Source organism: Dryas octopetala, chromosome 6 (genome assembly GCF_963921425.1).
Source record: "Dryas octopetala chromosome 6, drDryOcto1.1, whole genome shotgun sequence".
Classification (NCBI taxonomy): domain Eukaryota; kingdom Viridiplantae; phylum Streptophyta; class Magnoliopsida; order Rosales; family Rosaceae; genus Dryas; species Dryas octopetala.
In genome coordinates, this window is record NC_141371.1 from 11,026,555 (window position 1) to 11,051,685 (window position 25,131).

General features: G+C 38.9%; 3 protein-coding genes and 1 pseudogene across 3 annotated transcripts; 3 read left to right on the top strand and 1 right to left on the bottom strand.

Moving 5' to 3' along the window:
- The first annotated feature begins 1,327 nt into the window (after positions 1 to 1,327).
- Positions 1,328 to 3,867, top strand: LOC147282335 (large ribosomal subunit protein eL6z-like). Its single transcript, XM_086246981.1, has 4 exons — positions 1,328 to 1,688; positions 1,775 to 1,881; positions 2,925 to 3,106; positions 3,556 to 3,867. The coding sequence occupies exons 1-4, from the start codon at positions 1,432 to 1,434 to the stop codon at positions 3,709 to 3,711; spliced, it is 702 nt and encodes a 233-aa protein (XP_086103107.1). The 5' UTR covers positions 1,328 to 1,431; the 3' UTR covers positions 3,712 to 3,867.
- Positions 3,868 to 5,010: 1,143 nt separating this feature from the next.
- LOC147282336 (large ribosomal subunit protein eL6z) lies at positions 5,011 to 7,136 on the top strand. The gene is made up of 4 exons (XM_086246127.1): positions 5,011 to 5,374; positions 5,460 to 5,566; positions 6,395 to 6,576; positions 6,806 to 7,136. Exons 1-4 carry the CDS (start codon positions 5,118 to 5,120, stop codon positions 6,959 to 6,961), a joined length of 702 nt encoding a protein of 233 aa, XP_086102253.1. The 5' UTR covers positions 5,011 to 5,117; the 3' UTR covers positions 6,962 to 7,136.
- Positions 7,137 to 7,270: 134 nt separating this feature from the next.
- On the bottom strand, positions 7,271 to 10,330 carry FTIP1 (C2 calcium/lipid-binding plant phosphoribosyltransferase family protein). Its single transcript, XM_086246126.1, has 2 exons — positions 10,088 to 10,330; positions 7,271 to 9,996 (listed from the first exon to the last, which is right to left on the bottom strand). Exon 2 carries the CDS (start codon positions 9,827 to 9,829, stop codon positions 7,442 to 7,444), a length of 2,388 nt encoding a protein of 795 aa, XP_086102252.1. The 5' UTR covers positions 9,830 to 9,996; positions 10,088 to 10,330; the 3' UTR covers positions 7,271 to 7,441.
- Positions 10,331 to 15,655: 5,325 nt separating this feature from the next.
- On the top strand, positions 15,656 to 24,873 carry LOC147282338 (12-oxophytodienoate reductase 3-like; annotated as a pseudogene).
- The last annotated feature ends 258 nt before the right edge of the window (positions 24,874 to 25,131 follow it).

Genomic DNA, 25,131 nt, shown 5'->3' on the forward strand with positions numbered 1-25,131 from the left:
TAGCTAGCTATACCCAAATCGATGTTTTATCAATTATGTCTCTCTCTTTCTCTCTCACTTACTTAAATTAGTTATAAATGTTATTAATTAATGTTGTCATCTTAATTAATTTGATATATCAATATTATCCCTTTAATTAGCTCTTTGCTCCTAGCTAGAGATCATGTATATAGAATATAGATAGACAATTAATATATATTATAGAGATAAAATTTCAAGCAGCTGGAGGTCGAATATTACTCTCCTTGAATCTTGATCTTGTTGCTTTTTTGGGTAAATAAATAAATTATTAATTTAGTAGATAGAGCTGCAGATATATATAGTTATATATAAAATTTGGACCGCAGCCAATTGTGACCAAACAATTAATAATGGCACTGGGAAAAGAAAAAAGGATGATGATCAAGAAGAAAATTGGTGCCATGTTGAAACTTGTGAGAAAAAGATCACAAAGAATGAGAAGAATGGAAGAAGAAGAAGGAAGGTCTCGTTCAGTTTGTGAGAATAAGATCACAAATGAAATTATAAGCCGCGTGGAAAGTTGAAACATAGTTACCTTATGGTCTTGGCTTAACCTCAAAAATTAAATTAGGTGGCATTCATAGCTAGTTGAAAGTTGAAACGTAGTTGCCTTATGGTCCTCGCATCTTTTTTTGTTTTTTTGTTTAATTTTAATACAACTATACAACTAAATTTAAATCCAAAATTTATAATTATCTCTTGAGTAATGTATAGCTAGTTGGTAGTACTATACATCACTTGAACTAAATTCATTAAAAAAGTTGTTTAATCTCCAAAATTGAATGAGCAATCAAATGACAGTCAACATTTTTTTATGTGCACGGAGTGGTTGAGCAGGCTTTAAGTACTAGACTTCGACGCTTAAGTTACTTACGGATAATATCTCAACAAAATAAATGTACTTTGTCAAATTGTGTGTACCTTGGAAATAGTAATATGCTTCATTTATAACCGGCGATTTGATCGAGGGAAGAGAGAGAAAGAGAGGAGAGAGGAGGTCGATGGTCGATGGTCGGTGGTGGGGCCGCCAACGAGTTTGGTTTGGTGGAGGGTGGTTCAGGTTGGGAGGGGGCTGTTGGGTTCTTTATTTTATTTTTCCATTTTCAATTTTTTTGTTTTTAAATCTGATTTCATGGAAAAAATGTTTTTTTTTGAGTGTGTGGTGTGTGAAGAAGATTGTGGGGGGTGCATTTACAAGCCCGATACCTCATTTTGTTTCAGGCCTGTGTTTTTACAAAGCCCAACCCAGTCTATCTATAAGACTATAACCCACCAGCCCAATAAAAAATAAAAACAAAAAACAAAAACAAAACTGCTTTTAGGGTTTAACTTCAACCCCTACGGCCTCACCTCTCTCTTTCTCTTTCGCAAATCTTAAGGCATAGGGTTTCAGACAGAGTGGTGGTCGCAATGGCAGCGAAAGCGAGAAACCCGAGAAAGACTCGAAATCCAGATCTGATTCGTGGAGTGGGCAAGTACTCCAGGTCCCAGATGTACCACAAGCGTGGTCTTTGGGCCATCAAGGCCAAAAACGGCGGCGTTTTCCCACGCCACGATGCCAAGCCAGCGGCCGAGACTCCATCCGAGAAGCCTCCCAAGTTCTACCCTGCCGATGATATCAAGAAGCCTCTCGTCAACAAGCGCAAGCCCAAGCCTTCCAAGCTCAGGTTCCCATTTTCCTACCTCTATTTAATTTTAAAAAATGTTTTTATTATTATTATTTTTTTTGTGTTTTTGATTTTTTTTAATGTAGGGCGAGTGTTACTCCAGGGACTGTGTTGATTATATTGGCGGGAAGGTTTAAGGGCAAGAGAGTTGTTTTTCTTAAGCAACTTTCATCTGGGTTGCTTCTCGTTACTGGTGAGCCTTCACTTTCATCATCATTTCATCCATTTTCTATTGTATTTATGTTTTGGATTCATTTGGGTTTTAGCTGAAAGCTACTGGAAGTTTCAAATGGTTCTTAAAACATGCTTACGTATGGTTATTATTGTCATTGTTATCTTGCCTTGATGTAATAACTTATTAAAAGTACATTTTCATTTTCTAAATGACAAGTTTGATAAACTTCATTTGAATTGGACCATGAGGTACATTTAAATCTCTAAAACAAGTCCATTTCTGCTTTAGAATTGGATGATGTAATAACTTCCATTCATATTTCTGCCAAATACCCGGAAAACTTGTTTGGTAGTAGCACTAGTAAAATTTATGCAATAAAGATAACTCCTTTTGTTAGTTATTGGAAAACTATCCCTTTCCATTCACACCACGCATGTGTGATTGCTCCTTTGAGTCCTTTCCTGTAAAATTGGTTAATTTGTAGGACGGTGGGTAATATGGGTTTGTTCAATAGGGTAGTGAATGCTTTAAGAGAGGTAGTACATAATTTCTATATAGATTGATAATGTGTAAGAGGATTTTGTGGGGAAAGAGAAAGGTGTGGATAAAATGTGAATGCAACAATTTGCAATGTGTCTCCAAATATCTATGTTACAGGATTACTTTGTCTACTCCCCTTAGATGTGTCTTTGCGTAATTATATGATCTCTGTTCCTTGCATTACGCATTTGTGATTGTTATTAGTCCGTATAATCAAAGTATATAAATTTTTTAACGGGATTGTGCGTTGATTGGATATAAATTTTGTTTCCTTTTATTTTCATAGGCAGAGGTTTGGAATTAATCTATCCAATGATTAGGTCATTGTTCTGTTTTTATTTTTTTTATTTTATAAGTTTTTTTACCCCCACCTTTTCAAGCCCTTATTTTCTTTTTAATGAGTGGTGGTGGGTGGATGAGTTTCTAGTTTCCGGAGCTTGACTGCTCCCCGAAATGGACTTCTTTAGGCACATTCATGGAAGTGTATTTTTAACTCGAGTGCTGGTTTTATGCCATTACAGGGCCATTTAAAATCAATGGTGTTCCTTTGAGACGTGTGAATCAGTCTTATGTGATTGCCACTTCCACCAAGGTTGACATCTGTGGGGTGAATGTAGAAAAGTTTGATGACAAATATTTTGCAAAACAAGTGGAGAAGAAGAAAACGAAGGGAGAGGGAGAATTTTTTGAGGCAGAGAAAGAGGTTAGTTTTATCATTTCTTCATTTATATAAATATATACATGTATATATATATTTCTTGAGCAAATTTATAATTCTCTTCTGCTATTGCTACTGTCTGCATGGACTTAAATGTTTGGCATTGTGAGGGAGCCATCATGGCCTTTTAATTCTGTATATTATTTTTGCAGATATTTTGTAATTGTTAGGTCCTTTTTCATTATGTCTCTCCAGTCTCCACCTGCCAATGATACTTTTTTTTACTTGTTTCTTTCACCATTTTGCCTTCTCTTTTGTCCATGTTAATAAAATATAGTCATTTCCTTGTTTGTTTGCTGCTGGCCTGATCTCTTTTAATCTTGTTATGTTGAAGTTTGTGTATCTAAGGTAGTGGAGAATAATGTCTATTACTGCGTCAGCTTGTGTTTCAATGTTTCTTTTGTCTATTAATAATTTTTCAATAACAATTGTAGGAAAAGAATGTGCTTCCACAAGAAAAGAAAGATGATCAGAAGAGTGTGGATGCTTCATTGATAAAGTCCATTGAGACTGTCCCAGACTTGAAAACGTACTTGGCTGCCAGATTCTCTCTCAAGTCAGGCATGAAGCCTCATGAGCTTGTCTTTTAGACCATTATCGCAGATATTACTTTTAATGATAATTTTCTGTTCCTGGACTAGTTTGTTTTTGATAAGCAGTGGTTGTATTTCCATTTTACTGGCAACTCTCAAAATTTTGTATTTGATCAGTTTTGCATTATGAAATATATTCCTTTTGTCATTTGATTCCTGGTTGTCTTTATGTATCAGTTGATATATATTCAATACATTGGGTGTGGTGTGGTCTCTGTCTCTGTCTTTCAAAGTTCTGGTCATTCCCCCTTACCATTCCTGGTTTTGTCTACTACTGCCTTTTGCTTTCACCCATTGTGGGCGATCAACCAGAATAGTAGAGTAATACTACACTGGTCAAATACTTATTCCAAAATTTTGGATGATATTAAGACCGAAAGAAGTTTTTGTTGCCCTCTTTTCAGGGAATTTAATTTCTAAACTCAAAACCAATAAAATGTAAATACAAAAATATCTGAAAAGCCATTTTTCTACCTCCATATCTTTCTCAGATCTCAGAGAATGATCGTGCTCGTGCCGGCCCGGCTTGTTTTGTGCTCATGTTGTGCCGTGCACAATTTAATTATGTTGTGCCAGTGCCGTGCTTGTGCATGCTCAACTCATTTGATACCTCAAAAACACCACGTGGCAATATGACGGTTAGATGTAAATTATTTTTTGAATTTATTATTCACCATACAAGTATTAGTATTGTAAGTTTGGGCATTGTTAGTTTTTATCTATTTATTAGTTTTTTTTAGTTTAAATAATTGTCGTGCTCATGCATGCTCAACCTATTTGATACCTCAAAAATACCACGTGGCAATATGACGGTTAGATGTAAATTATTTTTTGAATTTATTATTCACCATACAAGTATTAGTATTGTAAGTTTGGGCATTGTTAGTTTTTATCTATTTATTAGTTTTTTTTAGTTTAAATAATTGTCGTGCTCATGCATGCTCAACCCATTTGATACCTCAAAAATACCACGTGCCAATATGACGGTTATATGTAAATTATTTTTTGAATTTATTATTCACCATACAAGTATTAGTATTGTAAGTTTGGGCATTGTTAGTTTTTATCTATTTATTAGTTTTTTTAGTTTAAATAATTGTCCTTGTTTGCGTTGGCTGTAAATAAATCATTTTGGTGGGTTGGATTGAAAACTGACCCAAGTCTGGAACTTTGGGTTGGAATTGGATTGAAACAGAGCCCAAACCAGTCGACCTTTTCACCCACCGGCCCAATAAAAAATAATTTTAAAAAACAAAAAGAAAACTGTGTGTAGGGTTTAACTTCCAAGTCTGTCTTCAACCCCGCCGCTCTCTCTCTTTCTCTCTCTCTCTCTCTCTCTCTCTCTCTCTCTTTCCCAGCTCGCAAGGCGAAGGTTGCAGACAGTGGTAGCTCCCAGAGTCGCAATGGCAGCAAAAGCGAGAAACCCGAGAAAGACCCGAAACCCAGATCTGATTCGTGGGGTGGGTAAGTACTCCAGGTCCCAGATGTACCACAAGCGTGGTCTTTGGGCCATCAAGGCCAAAAACGGCGGCGTTTTCCCACGCCACGATGCCAAGCCAGCGGCCGAGACTCCATCCGAGAAGCCTCCCAAGTTCTACCCTGCCGATGACGTCAAGAAGCCCCTCGTCAACAAGCGCAAGCCCAAGCCTACCAAGCTCAGGTTATCTTTTTTCTACTTTTTTTTAGTTCAAGTTGAAAATTTGTTTAATGTGTTTTTTATTTAATTTTCTTTTATTTTTATGCAGGGCGAGTGTTACACCAGGGACTGTGTTGATTATCTTGGCGGGAAGGTTTAAGGGCAAGAGAGTTGTTTTTCTTAAGCAACTTACATCTGGGTTACTTCTCGTTACTGGTGAGCCTTCACTTTCCATTATCACTTCATCCATTTTCTATTGTATTTATGTTTTGGGTTCATTTTGGTTTTAGCTGAAAGCTACTGGAAGTTTCAAATGAATCATAAAACATAGTTGATTATTAGTATTGTTGGTTTGTTTTAATTGAATAAGTTAATAACAGTTTGTTTTCTTTTCTAAATGACAAGTTTGATCAACTTAATTTGGCATTTGAATTCTATAAAACAAGTCTATTTGGGCTGCAGATTATGTAATGACCGCCTTCATGATTTCTGCCAAATAGCCAACAAGTTTGTTTAGCTGCAGCACTAGTAAAATTTATGAAAAATGTTCCTTTTGTTGTAAGTAAGAGAAAGGCATGGACACTAAGGAAATCACAGTTTTGTAACAATATAAGTATATGTGAATGTATCAATTTGCATAGTTGCACCATATCTTACTTCGTCTAATTTATGTAGATGTGTGTTTGCCTGAGCATTTGATCTCTATTCCTTGCATTATGCTTTTATGATTGTTATTAGTACTTATACTCAACATATGTGAATTTAGCTTCACTAGATCTGTTTTAGAAGGATTTTTCCTTGATTAGTAAGAATTTTTATGCTGTTATTTTCATAGACAGAGGTCTGGAATTGGTTTGTCCAATGATTTGTTCATTGTTTTGTTTAAGTTGACTTCTTTTGTATATTTTCACATTGTGTGGTGGTGGGGGAATGGGACCAATGGGTTCCTAGTTATTGGTGCTTGCCTGCTCCTAGAAATGAACTTGTTAAGACACATAATTTAAGTGTATTTCTAACTTCAGTGCTGGTGTTATGTCATTTCAGGACCATTCAAGATCAATGGCGTTCCTTTGAGACGTGTGAATCAGTCCTATGTGATTGCCACTTCCACCAAGGTTGACATTTCTGGGGTGAATGTTGAAAAGTTTGACGACAAATATTTTGCAAAACAAGTGGAGAAAAAGAAAAAAAAGGGAGAGGGAGAATTTTTCGAGGCAGAGAAAGAGGTTAGTTTTATCATTTCTTCATTTTTGTTTGTTTCCTTCCCCATTTTCATGTTATAAAAATATATTAATGCCATTGAGTGTTTGGTACTAGTCTGATCTTGTTTAGCCATGGTATGTATAAGTTTTCGGGGAAAATCTTAAATATTGGAGAATAATGTCCATTACTGTGTCAGCTTGTTTCAGAATATAATTCTTTCTCTGTTAATATTTTCCCAACAACAAATTGTAGGAAAAGAATCAGCTCCCGCAAGAAAAGAAAGAAGACCAGAAGAGTGTGGATGCTTCATTGATAAAGGCCATTGAGACTGTCCCAGACTTGAAGACATACTTGGCTGCTAGATTCTCTCTTAAGGCAGGAATGAAGCCTCACGAGCTTGTGTTTTAGACTATCTCAGTTTTTTGTTGTTAGGATATTTTTCTGCACCTGGATTTGTTTGTTTTAGATTATCAGTGTATTTCCATTTTACTGGCAGTTTTGATTCTCTGGTAGACTTTGTGGATCAGATGATATATTCACGCGTTGCGCTTGTTCTCAATCTCATTCCTTATTTTGGTTACTATTGCCCCCCGCTTTCAATCCAGTTGTGGTCGGAATAGGATGATACCTTCAATTCATTAATGTAATGAGTGGATCTCTTCTATCTTGTAATGTGGTTCCTCTAGCATTTTAAATCTAAACAGAATTGGGAATTCTCATGACAGCACTACAGATGAACTTTTATTGCTTTGTTTTTGGAAATCTAATTTCTAAACAAAACACCAACCAAAAGGGGAATACTTGAAAAACCATGTTACTCAAATAGATACAAGGAGTCCGCATATAAAAATTAAGAATAACTATTTGATTGTCTACCTCCCTATCATTTCAGAGCATGCTATCAGCACGAGATGGCAGTCTTCTGAAGAAATTGCTGGGTACTGAAGGTAGCTTGCTTCGGAATCTTGGATGCCGTAGCCAAATAATGCCTGCAACCAGAGCAATCATCTTGAAGGGTGTCACATACAGCACCACAGCAGCAATAAGACACAGAAATACGAACAGGCTGCTTGCTCTTGGGTCTCTCCAACTGAGCACAGCCTGAAATCTCTCCCCCTGAGTTGCAATGTCTCCAACTACCGTTTGAATTCTTCCGGCCACACTTCTTAGCCTGTCGTACCTCATTCGAGCCACATCCTGAGCCTTAGATGTAGGAAAGGTGTCAAACTCTTCATCCAGCTCATCTGGGTGAACTGCTTCTGCCCATGAAAGCTTAGTATCCATGTGAGATGGATGCCTTGGACGGAAACGGAAGTTCCATATTCCGATGAGAAACATGTAGAGGAAGATAGTTGGGAGGATCAATTCCGGGTAGCAGATCAGCAGGAAAAACAGAACATGAACTAAAACTGAAGTGATTGGGTTTTTCCAGTGACGAACTTCACCAAGCCACCGGCTCATGGAGATTAGGCCGGAGAATAGTGAAACAATCCTGAAAAAGTTAGCTTTGCTTCTTCTCATGCTCCACATGTGGGAATCTACATCAAGCATGTACTCCACAACTTCTTTTCTTAGTGGTGGTTCAGCTCTGCCAAGTCTCACAGCTACAATGTTCATTGCCTGATATCTTAAGCTGTCTAACTGGTTTACTGTGAATGGATGCAGATAATGCATTTTTGGCAGTAAGGGGTGGCCATAGAGGTAAATTATATTTGCTAATGAGAGACAGGTAAATCTTACTGCTAATTGGAGCTCCCCCATCTTCTTCAATCCGGATGAGTGAAGAACAAGAAGCGGATAAGAGTTGGTATAAATCCGATCCATTTCCAGGGTTGATAGCCGGATTCTTACCTTGCCAATTCTTGAGTCAATTTTAGCTCCGCTGCCGGAAGTAGGTTTCTCATTTCCACCAAGGTGGCAGTTATCGAAAACTCCCAGTGTGATCACCGTGCAAGGGTCGTAGACCTCCCATGTGTATTGTTCATTCCATTTCGGATTGAAGCTTTCGATGCTTGTTCTGGTCCTCACCCATTTCTGCCCATACTTGGCTACACAGTAAGCATCTGTTGTTGCTTTACCATCCTTGGTCTTCATTGGGAGAAGCCCTTGAGCGCTTAAGATGCCAACTTCAAGAATCCCAATAGGCTGCTTCCATAGCTGCCTAGCAGTAGGCCTTACATCGCTTATGTACAGTGTGGATTCATCTAGTACATGGTAAGCGCCTTCTAGACAGACTCTGAGATGGAGCCTGGTTGAAAACTTGAGCTCATGCCTCTTGTCCCCCTCCAGCACACCAAAACCGAATTTTTCAAGGTTGAACCAGCGCGAATGGACTGGCCTGTGATCCAAGCGCCTTTCAAAGATGGTAAGTGGCAGGCTTATTTTCCCCAGTTTTTCATCTTTTGAAGAGCTCACTTTATTTTCAACTTTCAGCACAAGCTGTTCTTCGAAAGGTTCGGCTGCTACAAAGATCAAATCTTCGTTCCACATTGGATTGGTGCTTCGGGTTGGACATACCTTTGTTTTAAGTGTCTGATTTCCAACATGAGCCTTGACATAAGCTTGTGGAGGTTGGCTTCTATCATGTGGCTCCACATCTTGAGCTTCAATGACATTGACTCTGAGATACCACAGTTTTGGTGAAACATAGACCTTGGACCGAATACTGTAAACTCCCTCTCCATGAACTGAAGCAGCATCCGCATGCCAGGCTTCTGGGAAAGCTTCATCAGCCTGTGTACCCATCCAAACTGCAAGCATAACCTCTCCTCTAACCTTGGCATCGCCCCGCCGGTCTTCTAGTCTATACCACTGAGGTGCCAAAGGGCTGTCTGGTGGAACTCTAGTTGGCACTTCATTCATGTCAAAGACCACTTTCCCTACATAGTCATCTCTTGCCACCATCTCTCTGTCTCTGACATGAACTTCTAGTATGGAAGATTGAATCTTCTCCTTTGAAAATGCGAACACTTGGTTCCATTCAGGGTTTGTCTTCTTCTCAAAGTGCTGTGTTTTGCCCTTGTAATTCCCCAGCTTCACTTCTATATATGGGTCACAGCTTCCTGTTACCGGGTTTGTTGGGAGATCTTTGGCTTTTACAACTCTAACATACAGATAAAACATCTGTTCAACGAGGTCGTAAGTGCTAGTTGCTCTCTCACTGCTAATCCACCCTCCTCCACCGCGTAATCCTCCATGTGGCCATCGTTCCCCGAGCTGGGGTTTCGTGTCCTTCAATTTGTAGTCCTCTTGGTTAGGGGCTGCTTGTGATTTCATTGTTGCAAGTTTGGATTCTCCCCTTCTGGAAATGCAATTTTCTTAGCAACCTCTTCACCAAGTCTTCTATTCCTTGCGTGTAAGTTTAGTGGGAATAGCACCACTGCACCAGTGGAGTTTTAGAGCAATGAGACTTTCCAGCTACAAGAGCAGTGGTGCTTAAGTACCTGAAAAATATCTGTACTGTCAGTAATAATTATGGAAGATATGCTGCAGAAGATGGACTCTTTTAGATATACATATTGAGGTTCCTCTCACCTTTAATATACAAGAAAAACTTCAATGCTAGTAGCCGTTTATGAAGTTTTCACCTCCTCTTTTAATACATGTTCAAGCCAAGGATTCTTGTCTTACCAAGAAATTTGCAACCCTGAGTTTGAACTTTTCTGGTTTTATTGATGATCTTAGTTGTGATTATAAGGCACTTGAGGTCTATGAGATTAGAAAGGAGGTTCTGGTTTCTAAGGCAGAGGTTATCTGGTTTTAAGAGTCACCCTCTAGAAGCAGGTTAGATAATCCTTAATTCTTGGGCTTAACATTTTAGGCATCTAGCACCTCCACTACCAGTTTCACATTGCCTTTTTGGTTGCTGATAATGATATAAATTAACAAGGAAATTTGCAGGTATAAAGAAAGAGAATGAGTATTAATTTGCTGCATGCACTTTAAGGTGTCTGAAGGAAGAGTGATAGTGAAGGTATTTGCTATATGTATAGGCTTGATTTTATACTGGACCAAGTAATGCCACAAAAAATCTGTAAAGAAAAAGATATAGATGCCCCATTTGAGAGGACAAAGATAGTCTTTTAGACCTCAAAACATAGTGACTTGGTGCAACTTCACTTTCTCAGATTCTTTCAGCTTTTCTATTTTGTGAAATTATCAAACTGGGTAGGGAACAACCCAAATTGCCCTTACTCTACCTTCCTTGGTTTAAAGATTCCAGCATTCATGACGAGTGCATTCTTGTAATTTTGTTTGCAAGGCACCATTCTATTTCTGTTCTTCCTGCTGCAGAGCTAATACAAAGAAAAGCAAGCAAAACAGATAAAGATTTTTAAAGAGCTAAAGCATTCTTGGTGAGCTTAAAAGAAGCGCAAAAGCAATTACAGAAAGAAAGCTAATTAAGGGCTGGTGACCTTGCACATAAAGATGCTTTTGCACATTATTCTCTTCCTTTATTCCCTTTAATAAATATAATTTCTGACTGGGAAATGGGAATGCTACTTTTCCTTAGTCAAAAATTTCTGGGATGCTTTTTTAAGGGACTCAGTTGATTAGGAAAATTTTTTGTATACCGCGATGTGTTACAACACCTCTCTCACAATGAATTCCTTATGTGCTAGTCATGGGACCAGTATTGTTTAGCAGAGCATTAGAGCAATATCTTCATCTTCTGCTGTTTTTGTTTTAATTTATTTTTTGTTTTTATAAAAACATTTCTGTGAGATTGGAAGTTCTCAACTTTGCTAGTTGTTTGTTTAATGACTAATGAAAGGTTTGATGGAGTTTCGTTTTTCCTGCGCAGCTAGAGAGAAAAAAGAGGATACTTTAACTGCTGCAGTCTGGAGCAATTGATGCCATCATATATGAAGGGATGATTGGCCCATCAGGAATCTTTGGTGCTAGAAAAATAATTAATTAGTTGCTCTCAGTCTCATCCACTGGAATAGCTTTACCTAATTAAACTTATTATCATCATGTCATTATCAAAAGTTGGATTAATTTATATGCTAGAAAATTTTCAAAGCAAAAATACTTTTTCCCACTTCAGTGGTCAGATGCAGATAGACCATTGATCTCTGCTTAAACATGATTTAACATGCATGCAGTTCATTGTAGCCAGGTGCCTTATAATTCAATAAATTCAAAGAGGTGACCAACTGACAAATTGAAGTGTGTTATACATGGTGAAAAGTTATATAGTGCAAAGTGAAAAGCTGTAATGGTTCTATAAATCCAACTTTCGATGGTTTCAGTGATCCAAAGCATTTCCAGAATCTAATTTTCAAAGACTCTTTCATCTTTGAGAGGATTTAGTAATTTATTGTGGATTTTGTGGAAATCAAACACTTTGATAGAGGAAATTTCAAAAGATGATAGATGAATATGCACTTTGTTTTGGGAACGATGACTATGTTTGCAAATGCCACATCTTTGGATGCTCTCTTTTATACATACCAAAATGTGGCTACAACGAAAGAACTTTAGGATGTGTTGGAAGCAATACATTTATGGCGGATATCTCTCCAGTATCTTTGACTAATTTCTCTATACAAGGGCCGAAAAGGGCTATTCTCTTTCACTGGGCTCTCCTAGAAGTAACACCATACACCGTGATAAGCCCAAAACCCCCTTTTGTCAAGCCATTAAATCAAAAGTTTATCCAAAACAAAGTCTAGAAAAAATTAAAATTGACTTATCTTGAGTGTATATGTATATATCTCTCTCATCACCTATTAAGCTATGTAATGAGAAAAATACAACGAGTAATACACCCGTTATATGAAAGTTTTACTCCTACCTACTACCATAATACTTACACCGGCTCACCATCATTTACCTATCCCAAAAATAGGAGTTTTTGTATTTCAAAGCCCCAGCTAGGCTTTCATTTGAGTTGTTGTATCCCAAGATCCTTTTCGACCAAAGTTGATGTACTTCTGTTGTTTAAGCTGTAAGAAAATGAACTTATGAAGCAAAAAATATTAATCATACTCTTTGCTAATTAAACTTAAATCATAACATTAGCACTGCCAGCCTGAGAAGCCCAAAAGGTTGTTAGGAGAAGAAAAGTTTAACAAATTGTGTCCCAAAGGGCTATTGGCACGCTATTTTATATATATGCATTTCAAATTATCCCTAGTAACATTTTAGGTTATGTCTTGACACTTCCAAGGTTATGCGTTAGAGTTTCCTATGTCATGCTTTAGGGAATATTAAGTCGTTCCTTAAGGCATCCAAGTCATATTCCTTGAAAATTTCAGTTTGTAGCATGAAACATTTTAATCGTCTATACCCTTGATGCATTTCAAATTATACCTAGTGACATCCTAAGTCATGGTATGACGCTTCCAAAGTCATATCCTAGAATTTCTCAAGTTGTTCCTTAGGGAATCTAAAGTTGTTCCTTAGGAAATTTGAAGTCGTTTCTTAAGAATTTAAATTCGTAGCTCGAGACATTTTAAATTTTTATGCTCTTGATGTATTTCATATTATACCCAGTGACATCCCATGTCATTTTCTGACGCTTCCAAAGTCATACCCTACAGTTTCTTAAGTCGTTCTTTAGGTCATCTAAAGTCGTTCTTTGAGAATTTCAGTTCGTAGCTCGATGCAGTTTAAATGTTTATATCCTTGATGCATTCCAAATTGTATCTAGTAACATCTCAAGTCATATCCTAGAGTTTCTCAAGTCGTGTCTTAGGGAATCTCAAGTGGTTCCTTAAGGCATTCCAAATCGTTTCTTGAAAATTTCAGTTCGTAGGTCGACACATTTTAATAGTTTATATTTGATATTTGCATTTCAAATTGTACCTAGTAACATCACAAGTCATGTTTGACACTTCCAAAGTCATACTCTAGAGTTTCCTATGTCGTGCCTTAGGGAATATCAAGTCGTTCCTTAAGGCATCACGGCCAAGTCGTTCCTTGAAAATTTTAGTTTGTAGTTCGAGACATTTTAATCGTTTATACCCGTGATGCATTTCAAATGGTACCTAGTGACATTTCAAGTTATGGTATGACGCTTCCAAAATCATATCCTAGAGTTTCTCAAATAGTTTTAGGGAATTTAAAGTCGTTCATTAGGGCATCTGAAGTCGTTCCTTAAGAATTTAAGTTCGTAGATCGAGGCATTTTAAATTTTTATACTCTTGATGCATTTCATATTGTACCTAGTGACATCTTATGTCATATTTTAACACTTCCAAAGTCATATCCTAGAGTTTCTCAAGTCGTTCCTTAGGGCATCCCAAGTCGTTACTTGAGAATTTCAGTTCGTAGCTCGAGGCATTTTAATTGTTTATACTTGATATATGCATTTCAAATTGTACCTAGTGACATCTCAGGTCATGTCTTGACACTTCCAAAGTCATACCCTAGAGTTTCCTATGTTATGCCTTCGGGAATATCAAGTCGTTCCTTAAGACATTCCAAATCGTTCTTTCAAAATTTTAGTTTGTAACTAGAGGCATTTTAATCGTTTCTATCCTTGATATATTTCAAATTGTACCTAATAGCATCCCAAGTCATAGTATGACGCTTTCAAAGTGATATCCTAGAGTTTTTCAAGTCGTTTCTTAGGGAATATGAAGTCGTTCATTAGAGCATCTGAAGTCGTTCTTTGAAAATTTAAGTTCGTATCTCGAGACATTTTAAATTTTTATATTCTTAATGCATTTCATATTGTACCCAATGACATCTCATGTCATGTTTGAAGGCTTCCAAAGTCATATTCTAGAGTTTTTCAAGTTGTTCTTTAGGGAATCAAAAGTCGTTCCTTAGAATATCTCAAGTCGTTCCTTGAAAATTTTAATTCGTAGCTCGAGACATTTTAATTGTTTATACTTGATATATGCATTTTAATTGTACTTAGTGAAATCTCAGGTCATGTCTTGACACTTCCAAAGTCATATCCTAGAGTTTTCTATTTCATGCATTCGGGAATATAAAGTCGTTACTTAAGGCATCTCAAGTCGTTCCTTGAAAATTTAAGTTCGTACAATGAGACATTTTAATTAATCGTTTATACTATTAATGCATTTCAAATTGTACCTGGTGTCATCCTAAGTTTGTAAAATAACGTGCTATCAATTTTTTGAGAAATTATTGTATATGACCGTAACACCACATGACATGATGATGTGGTTCTCAAGCAACAAATTAAATAGCAACATAACGGGAATGAGAGTGGACAATATGCAAACCAAGAAATAGCAGGGAAAAAAAATAAAGTAAGAAACAACAATGCTACGCTTGATTGCCCTAAGAAAAAATAAAACCAATTGAAAATTATAAAAAGCTAGAAATTTTTAATGGAGTAATAAAACATAATGCTTTACTTGCATTTACAACGAGTTCTCACTTCTCAGCAACCACACAAAGTATAATAGCAATACAAGATAATATTGATCCAAACCCAGAAAACGAAAGAATTCAAACCTGAAAGCTTTGTTCTCTAACCAAAGAGTCGGATTGAAAATCTGAAGACATTGGCAAAAATCTGGGTTTGACAGAGAGCGGAGAAAGTATGCTAATTGACAATAATGGTCAATGCTCATCGTGAATGCAATTATGTAAAATTGTAAAGTATGGCATTGGCAGAGAGCCATGGGCGCTACTCCATTAATTTTTTTTTTTCTTTCAGCTGGGTCATCTGGTCTCCACACAAAAAGAAAAAAAAAATTGTTTTTTTAATTTTAATTTTTATTAATTTGTCTACATGGACACGTAGGGGCCATGCTGGTTACATGGGAAAAAAGCAATAGTGCTAGTTTCACTAAATTTATTCACTTTCATTTATTTAAATCACTATATATATAGTCCACACATCAATTTGCAATTGGGCCAATTACACTAATAACACTTTACATTCTTATATTTTGAACCAAATTTCATTTTGTAATTCATTGACTATTCAATTTGAGTAATGTGGTTCAAAGTGAGAATAAAATTAAATATAATGAAAAATATTCTCACATCATTTTTGGCGAAGCCATTGGTTTAGTTTTATGTGTTATGATTTGACTGAATTCATAACACCACATTGACAAATCATTCATGAAACGTAATTGGATATGACAAAGAAATGCACATTTCTCCACAATGAGAGATAGTTGTCATGTAGCTAGGAGCTCAACAGGCAAAGAATGGTGAGATGTATGGTGAGTCATGTACCTAGTTTTCATACCTAGTTTATATGAGATGTACATAATTATCTTATAGTTCTTTTATCTTATAGTTCCTTTCATACCTAGTTTATATGAGATGTACCTAATTATCTTATAGTTCCTTTCATACAAGTAATAATCAAGTTTGGTACTGCTTAATTCTTGTAATTTGATGTTAATCTCATAGACATGTTTTGATTATTACTTGTTTGCAGGGTGGTGCTTGCGCCGATGGCGAGATGCAAAAGCATTGAATGGAGTACCGCAGCCAGCTCTGGGCGAGAGCTACGCCCAGAGGTTAACCAATGGTACAGTGCATGGTTTCTGACACTGGCTTTGGGTTCTGACATGTTCCCGAAATTTACACCGGAGAACAGGTGGAAGCATGGAAGAAGGTGGTGGATGCAGTTCATATATGCCAAAGGTGCCATCATTTTCTGTCAACTTTGGCATGTAGGTCGTGCATCTCATCAAGGTAAATTAGTTTTAGCTCTTCCATGTTGTTGCCTACTTACCATTGCCTACAGGGCTACACATGTATATAAGTAGAAGGGATTTTATTTTGGATATGGAGTTATAAATTATCAGGATTGCATTTATATATGCATTGATCACCTTCTTATTGATAATGAATTTCATTTCGACAAAGTGATAAGTAAATATGGTTCAAATAATTTTAATTAACTATTTTGACTAATAAAATTGACCAACATAAATATAGGATATAATTTATCAGTCGGGTGGGGCTGCACCAATATCGACAACGAACAATCCCATTCCGGAGAAGTGGAAAATTCTCTTGCCATATGCCTCCCATGGCAGTTATCTCAAGCCTCGATCCCTTGAAACCCATGAAATACCCAAAGTGGTGGAGCATTATTGCCAAGCAGCCTTGAATGCTATTCGAGCTAGCAGTCAACTTTTTGATTATAACAATATAACTATTTGTAACACATTTATGTATCTGTTGTAAAAGTATGTAGAAATTAGGGTTTGTAGAAAAGAGGAGGCAGAGAGAATATGATCAGTCTATCTTATTCATGTTATAAATATCCTTATATAGAAGTAGGGTTTACTAGGTTTTGTATATTTACTAGTATGCCCCTACAACTAATTACAGGGATAGCCACATAAAACAATATATTTACAACACTCCCCCTTGGATATTCCATGTCATTAGTGTTGTCTCTGCTATGCGCTTCTAAGTTGCCTCGTTAAAACCTTGCCAAGTAATAAAAACCCTGTGGGAACAAAAACAACCCTGGTCGAAGGAAAAAGAGTGCAACGCGCGTGAGTGTAGAGTAGTCGCATCAGAACCTCGAAAGTAGGTGAAGTCATATCTTCTGGATCATGAGCAGATAATATGTCTATGGGAGCGGGGTGCATTAGAGTTGCTATACCAAAACCTTGCCCGGTAAACCCAATGGGAAAAACCCGTGGTCGAAGGGAAAAGATGAGCAAATGTATATATATCAGATCAACACATCTTCAGGATGTAGTATGAGTAGGGTGACCATGCCAAGATGTGCCTCATTAAAACCTTGCCAGGTAACAAAACCCAGTGGGACAAAATAACCCTGGACGAAGGACAAAAGAGTACACGATGGTCAAGCGAGTATGCTTCGGGATACTCCCCCTGATGTCAACTCCCCCTGAAGACTACATACTAGGTAAATCAGCCAATCTACGCAAACCAATACCTCGAACATGCATCAAGAACGTGGACTTTGGCAGTGACTTGGTGAAGAAGTCTGCATGGTTGTCTTGAGATCGGATCTGCTTGACTTCAATCATCTGATGCTCTTGTTGCTGTTGATCGAAGAAGAACTTCGGTACAATATGCTTGGTGTTGTCTCCTTTGATGAAATCTATCTTCATCTGCTGGATGCAAGCGGCATTATCCTCATAGATAATCGTTGGTTCATCAGTGGTGGAATTCAGCCCACACGTAGTTCGAACATGCTTGGAAACTGCTCTTAGCCATAAACATTCACGAACTGCTTCGTGAAGGGCTAGAATCTCAGCATGATTCGAAGAGGTAGCAACAAAGGTCTGTTTCGTAGACCTCCAAGATATTGTTGTATTCTCAATGGTAAAGACATAACCAGTTTGAGAACGCGCCTTATGCGGGTCTGATAGATACCCTGCGTCAGCATATCCAAAGGCGGGCATCATTCCGAGGATCGAGGGGGTTCGATCCATTCCTTGATGCGTAGCTAGGGATAGAATAAGCCCATATCCGTCGTACCCTTAAGGTAGCGGAAAAAGTCTTTTATGCCATTCCAGTGGCAGCGTGTTGGCGCAGAGCTATATCTAGCTAACAAGTTCACAGCGAATGAGATGTCCGGTCTAGTACATTGAGCCAAGTACAATAATGCGCCTATTGCACTTAGATATGGGACTTCTGGTGCCAATATCTCTTCGTTATCATCTGCGGGACGAAACGGATCCTTCTTAGGATTTAGACTACAGACGATCATGGGCGTGCTAGAAGGCTTCGCTTTATCCTCATTAAAGCGCCTTAACATCTTCTGGATGTAATTCGATTGATGGACTAGAATTCCATCTGCACGGTGCTCGAGCTCCAAGCCGAGACAGAAATTCGTTCTCCCAAGATCTTTCATCTCGAATTCCAACTTCAGGTGTTTAGTTGTTTCCTTGATCTCTTCAGGAGTACCAATTGGATTCATGTCATCGACATAAACAACTACAATAGCAAAGCCGGAACTTGTTCTTAATAAACACGCAATGGCATAGAACATTATTCACATATCCCATCCCGATCAAATACTCACTTAGACGGTTATACCACCTCCGTCCGGATTGTTTCAATCCATAAAGTGAACGCCTCAAACTAATGGAGAGCGTGTTCCGTGGTCTGGAACTATTTGTATCGGGTGTCTTAAGTCCTTCGGGAACTTTCATATATATCTCTGTATCAAGATCCCCATAGAGATAAGCAGTGACCACATCCATAAGCTGCATACTCAGTTTTCCGGAAACTACCAAACTAATAAGGTAGTGGAACGTTATGACGTCCATTACGGGGGAATACTCTTCCTCGTAATCAATCCCAGGGCGTTGAGAAAATCCTTGCGCCACTAGACGAGCCTTGTATCTCACAATCTCGTTTTTCTCATTACGCTTCCTTACAAATACCCATTTAAATTCTACAGGTTTAACATGGGGAAGGTGTAGGAACGACAGGCCCAAATACCTTTCTCTTTGTCAAGGAATCTAATTCGACCTGGATTGCTTCTTTCCATTTTGGCCAGTCGTCTCGACGTTGACATTCATCAACGGAGTGAGGTTCGATGTCATCGCTAGTTATGATTTCGGTAGCTACCGCGAATACAAATATATCATCGATGATAATCTCGTTTCGATTCCAGAGCTCACTTAAGCATGCATAATTTATAGAGATCTCTATGTTCTCGAGAGTGGGTTCTAACGTTGGAGCGTCCCCCAACGCCGTCTCTTCTGGGACGGACCCATAATCCGGAACTATTTCGTGAGATGGATCGATTGAGATCGCGATGTCAAGGGGACTCATTTGTGCCAAATGTATTCTCTTCCGGGGATAAGAGTCCATCGAACCTAGTGGTCAACCTCACTTCTGGGCAGGGACATATGACTGGTTAGCCACTATTGTTGTACCTCGTCCATCTGGGACGACACGTCCTCCTAGGACGACACGTCCTTCGGGGACGGATATCCTTGCAGGCACATTTGCAGCAGGTATATGTGATCTCGTCACTTTAGCTAGATCAGAGAATGCGTCTGGCATATTATGAGTTATACTCTGTAGATCTAGAATTCTCCGCACTTCACTATCACATTGTGCGGTTCGGGGATCGAGATGAGACATAGTGGGGACATTCCACATCAATTCACGTCGTTCTTCAGGAACGGTGACGTTCATATCTCCCCCTAACGGCGGGAAGACTGTCTCATCAAAGTGACAATCCGCAAATCTAGCGGTAAAGAGATCGCCTGTCAAGGGCTCTAAAAAGCGTATAGTGGATGGGGATTCATAATCGACATATATGCCCATCGTTCGTTGAGGACCTATTTTGGTACGTTGTAGCGGCGCAACTGGCACGAAAACTGCATACCCAAATACGCATAAGTACGAAACGTCAGGTTCGTACCCAGTCACCAGCTGTAACGCGGAGTAAGGTTAGGTAGCAGTGGACCTCAACCGGACCAACATGGCTGCATGCAAGATTGCATAGCCCCACGAAGAAATTGGAAGCTTGGTGCACATAACCAAGGTTCGTGCGATCATTTGTAATCTTTTAATGAATGCTTCTGCGAGACCATTCTGGGTGTGAACATGGGGAACTCGATGTTCAACATTAATCCCAAGGGGCATGCAATAATCATCGAAAGTTTTCGATGTAAACTCTCCGGCATTATCAAATCTTATGGACTTTATAGGATAATCCGTGTGGTGAGCCTTCTGGGCGAGAAGTTTAGCAAAAACAGCGTTTCTTGTGGACAATAGTGTAACATGTGATCACTTTGTCGATGCATCAACCAAAATCATAAAATATTTAAATGGTCCGCATGGTAGTTGGATAAGTCCACAAATATTCCCTTGTATCCTTTGCAGGAAAAAGGATGGAGTCTTTACTAGTCTTTGCATATGATGGTCTAGTATTCAACTTTCTGAGCGAGCAAGTTTGGCATAATGTGTCACTAAACACAAGATCCTTATTAGTAAGGGGATGCCCGTGTGATGAATTGAGGATACGGTGCATCATACTTTGACCTGGGTATCCCAACCGGTCATGCCATAGAAAGAAACTGCTCGAATTGGTTAACTTCTGGTTAACTATGTGATTTGCCTCAATCGATCTAATGGTGGTCATGTAAAGACCGCTCGATAGACATTTCAATTTCTCCAATGTACGCTTCTGGCCATACAAATTGGAGGTTATGCAAAGATATTCCACTCCATTTTCCTCAGTGGTTTCAACGTGATAACCGTTGGCTCGAATATCCTTATAACTCAACAACGTTCTTCTGGAACTTGGAGAATATAAGGCCTCATTAATGGTAATTCAGTACCATTGGACAACATAAAAATGGGCTTTGCCATGGCCCTCTATCAGGTTAGATTGGCCTGATATGGTTGTCACAGAGGTATGAGTAAGCAATAAGTTTGAAAAATACTTCCGATCTTGAAGTATGGTGTGCGTAGTAGCACTGTCTGCCAGACAACAAACTTCCCCACTAAACATGCTTATTCATAAATTTAATTCAATAGATCACATGTATGAAAATAACTTGATTGAATTAAATAATATTCGAGCATAACCAAATTTTCAAAACAAATAATCCAAATCATAAATCACCAAAATAATCCGAATAAGAAAAACATTATTCAGAAAATAAATACGACACAAGCGCCGATCATATCCATGTCATTGAGTTTCTAATCCTCGAAGTGTCCAGATTCAGCCTGGAAATCAGTGACCTCTATGGTGGTATCCATAGGAAATGATCCCTCAATGAGGTTGGTTTCTCGAGTTCCGCGATTGGCGTGATACTCATTTACAGCTTGCGCTGATGCACGGCAGGTGCGGGACCAGTGATCAGTTCCTCCACATTAGTAATAGAGATCATTCTGATTCTGGTGGCGACGGGCCGGACCAGTGTTCCTCTCATTTCGAGTTCTTAGGGCCGAGGGACCGTGGTTCCTACCACGTGGGCCTTGGCCTCGGTCATACGGGCCATTCTTCTGAGAACCTTTCCTTCCATATCTCGGGCGGTCGGACTTTGTGCCCTTTCCATGACCTCGGTATCCTCTCTCGCGGTTTGAATCGCGATAGGCAACAGCGTTTGCTTCAGGCAATGGTGCTGCTTTAGTACCGACAGGTCGAGCTTGATCATTTCTCATTAATAAGTTGTTGTTCTTTTCAGCGAGCAACAGAGTGGTGATCAATGCCGAGAACTTAAAATTCATCTCCCTGTATTGTTACTGCAGGACCAAACAGGAGATAGGGAAGGTGGAGAAAGGCTTCTCCAATAGGTCAGCTTCGGTGAGCTCCTCCCCACAAAATTGAGGAGCGACCGGATCCGGCAGATCTCCGAATTATACTCATTCACGGATTTGAAATCCTGGAAACGAATGTTCTGCCAATCATGTCTTGCTTCAGGCAAGAAAATGGTCTTTTGATGGTCAAACCGCTCTTCCAGAGCAACCCAAAGAGCTCGTGGATCCTCTTCAGCGAGGTACTCAACTTGGAGTGCTTCTTCCATATGCTTCCTAATGAAGATCATGGCACTTGCCTTAAGGGACTCTGCAACAACATTGTCTGCATTGATTATCGACCTCATCTTCTTGGCAGTCAAATGAAGCTTAACATCTTGAGTCCACTTTAGATAGTTTCTTCCGGAAACTTCCAAAGCGACAAAATCAAGCTTGTTGAGATTTGACATTCTTTGGTTGAAAGGAACAAATAATCATGATTAGTGCTTCGGGCAATAATATCCATAAACAATAAATAAGAACTTCAAGTTCTATAACATGGTATAGACATGTAAAATCTACTGGTTTTATCATGTATGGTGAATTTATGAAGGAAACTTCAGGTTCCTTATACGGCATTATTGAAGCTACAGGTTCAATATTTATGTATGAACTACTGGTTCATTAATTACCTGCAATTTCTACACATATATTCTAGTGCAAAAATTTAAACAAGTAAAATATTCATATACCCAAGTAGAACAGAAAAATATCACAAAATTGTTTGAATAAAAGTTTCTGGCATTTAAGGTATATTTATTAAACGGTTTGCATACTAACAATAAACTATTAGCAGCACAGTGGTTAAGGTGCACTCTTGGTACCCAAGAGGTCCTGGGTTCAAACCCCAGGTATGACAAGAATTAACATCTCCTTTTTACAAAGTTTCAGGAGGCTCGCCATGTGTCAACGTGTGAGTGGCAGCGACGTGGCGCTGACGTGGCGCCTGCATGGCGCTGATGTGGCAGCGACGTGGCACTGACGTGGCAGCGGCTTGGCTGCCTGCGTGGCGGACACGTGGCAGCTGACGTGGCGGGCCTGGGCTGCCTGCGTGGCAGCTCGCATGGCGTCCACGTGGCAGCGGCTGCAAGGTGGGCCTGCTGGGCTGCCAGCGTGGCGGTGACGTGGCACCTGCGTGGCGGGCCTACTGGGCTGCCAGAATGGGAGTGACGTGGCGCCTGCGTGGCGGGCCTGCTGGGCTGCTGGCCAATTGGGCCTTGTGCGCTGCTCTGCTGGGCTGGGCTGCGCTGCTGGGCTGCAGCAAAGCTGGACCTGCCGGGCTGCTGCGAGGCTGCTGGAGGAGGGGCTGCTGGCCTGGTGGGCTGCCTGGTGGGCAGCGAAGCTGCTGCTGGCAGCGAAGCTTGCCCTGCTGCTGGCAGGGTGCAGCGAGAGGCTGCTGCAAGGCGCTGGCAGCGCGCAAGGCAGCGGGGCTGCTGCTCGGGGTGGTTTCCCGATCACCCAAAAATTCTTCCTCTTTTTATTTTAATCATTCAATCCAAGAAATCATGTATAAAATATATAAACCCAAATAAATCAATCACATAAATCTAGGGTTCATGCTTCATGGAGGATTTTTCAATCAATCAAAGGTTTTAAAACATAAACATAAAATTGTTTTATAAAACCTACTTGGTTGAAGAACAAATTGAAGGATGATCCTCTTTCGTTTATCGATCCACAATCCACAATCCAAAGAGCTTCTCGTGCTTGATTGATTGAAGAACGGATTGAATGATGATCCTCTTTTGTTTGGCGATCCACAATCTAAAGAGCTTTTCGTGCTGATAACGTGTTGTAAAAGTATGTAGAAATTAGGGTTTGTAGAAAAGAGGAGGCAGAGAGAATATGATCAGTCTATCTTATTCATGTTATAAATATCCTTATATAGAAGTAGGGTTTACTAGGTTTTGTATATTTACTAGTATGCCCCTACAACTAATTACAGGGATAGCCACATAAAACAATATATTTACAACAGTATCACATATTTAATAAAAGTGGGATTCACATCTCTATTAGTGATGCGGTTTACTATGCGCATATAAATAAAGTACATCATACATGTAACATTATTCCATACATAATTTATTTTTATGTTAATGTGTGATGTTCATATGAATTATGATGTATAGGTTTTGATGGAGTTGAGCTCCATGGGGCAATTTTTTATGTCAATGATTGAACCGATGAGTATGGTAGATCATTTTCCAACCGCTTAGATTCTTGATGCAAGTGCTTCAAGCAGTGGTCTCAGCCATATATAGGCCTTGACAGAGTCGGAGTCCGAATATGATCACCAGCCATCGACCACCTTGATGCTTATGACTCTGACCCACTTACCTTAGCCTTGGCAGTGATCAAAAGACTCAACGAGTTCCAACTTGACTTGGGCTCGAAACTCGCTTACCTCCATGTGACTCAGCCTCGGTACTCGGCTCATCCCGGGTTGGGCGACTGCCTAGGGCCCAGGTAAGTATAGGGCCTCATTTTGATCCACTTATTTTTAAGCCTACCAAAAAAAAAAAGTCTTCTTTATTTTTTTTTTTATGTGGACTCAATCTTCATTTATTTTCTTATTTTTAAACCTATATTTGGACTCCTCTCCTTCAAATAGATGAGCCTCTATTTTTAAAATAAAGCAACCCAATCTTTTTTGTTATAAATGAGTCTTTTTTTTAAAAAAATAATAATAAGGCTTATTATATCAAAGTAACATTTAACTTTTTTCACTAGTTTTTCTTGTCATTTCTCTCTCTCTCTTATCTATTTCCATGTCTTCTCTCTCTTTCTTTTTTGCTCTTGTTTTTTTTGTTCAATTATTTTTTATTTATCAGAAAATTTGTTAGACATTAATAAAAGATTGTTTGGGTGATAAATTTTTGTCCAACACTTTTTTATTATTAATTTTTTTTGTTTATACAAAAGGCCTCAACTTTGATTTTCGCCTAGGGCCTCGTAGTTTCTTGGACCGGTCTTAGGCTCATTCCAAGCAAAGGTAGTAGGAAGTGAAGAAGAGGAAGATGAGTTCATGAGGATTTTGATTTTTGAGAGAGGCTTATGAGGGAACATTTGTCTCAAGTGGTGGGTTTACTAGGGAACTTGGGATGCAAGCCTAATGAAAACTCTGTTCTCAGTTTAGACGTGATGATTACGTACCAAATGAGAACAAGTGCAAGGGCTACCTCACATGTGATGCCAATGAGGCAATGACAAAATGGAGACTCCTTCCATTGTACTCTGTCCTTCCAGCACTATACACATGATCACAAAAAACACATAAACAGTCACATGCAAATTGCAATACCTATAAATCTGATACTGGTCTAAATTAAAGTACAAACCCAAAACCCAAAACAACAAGGACCTCGGTCTCT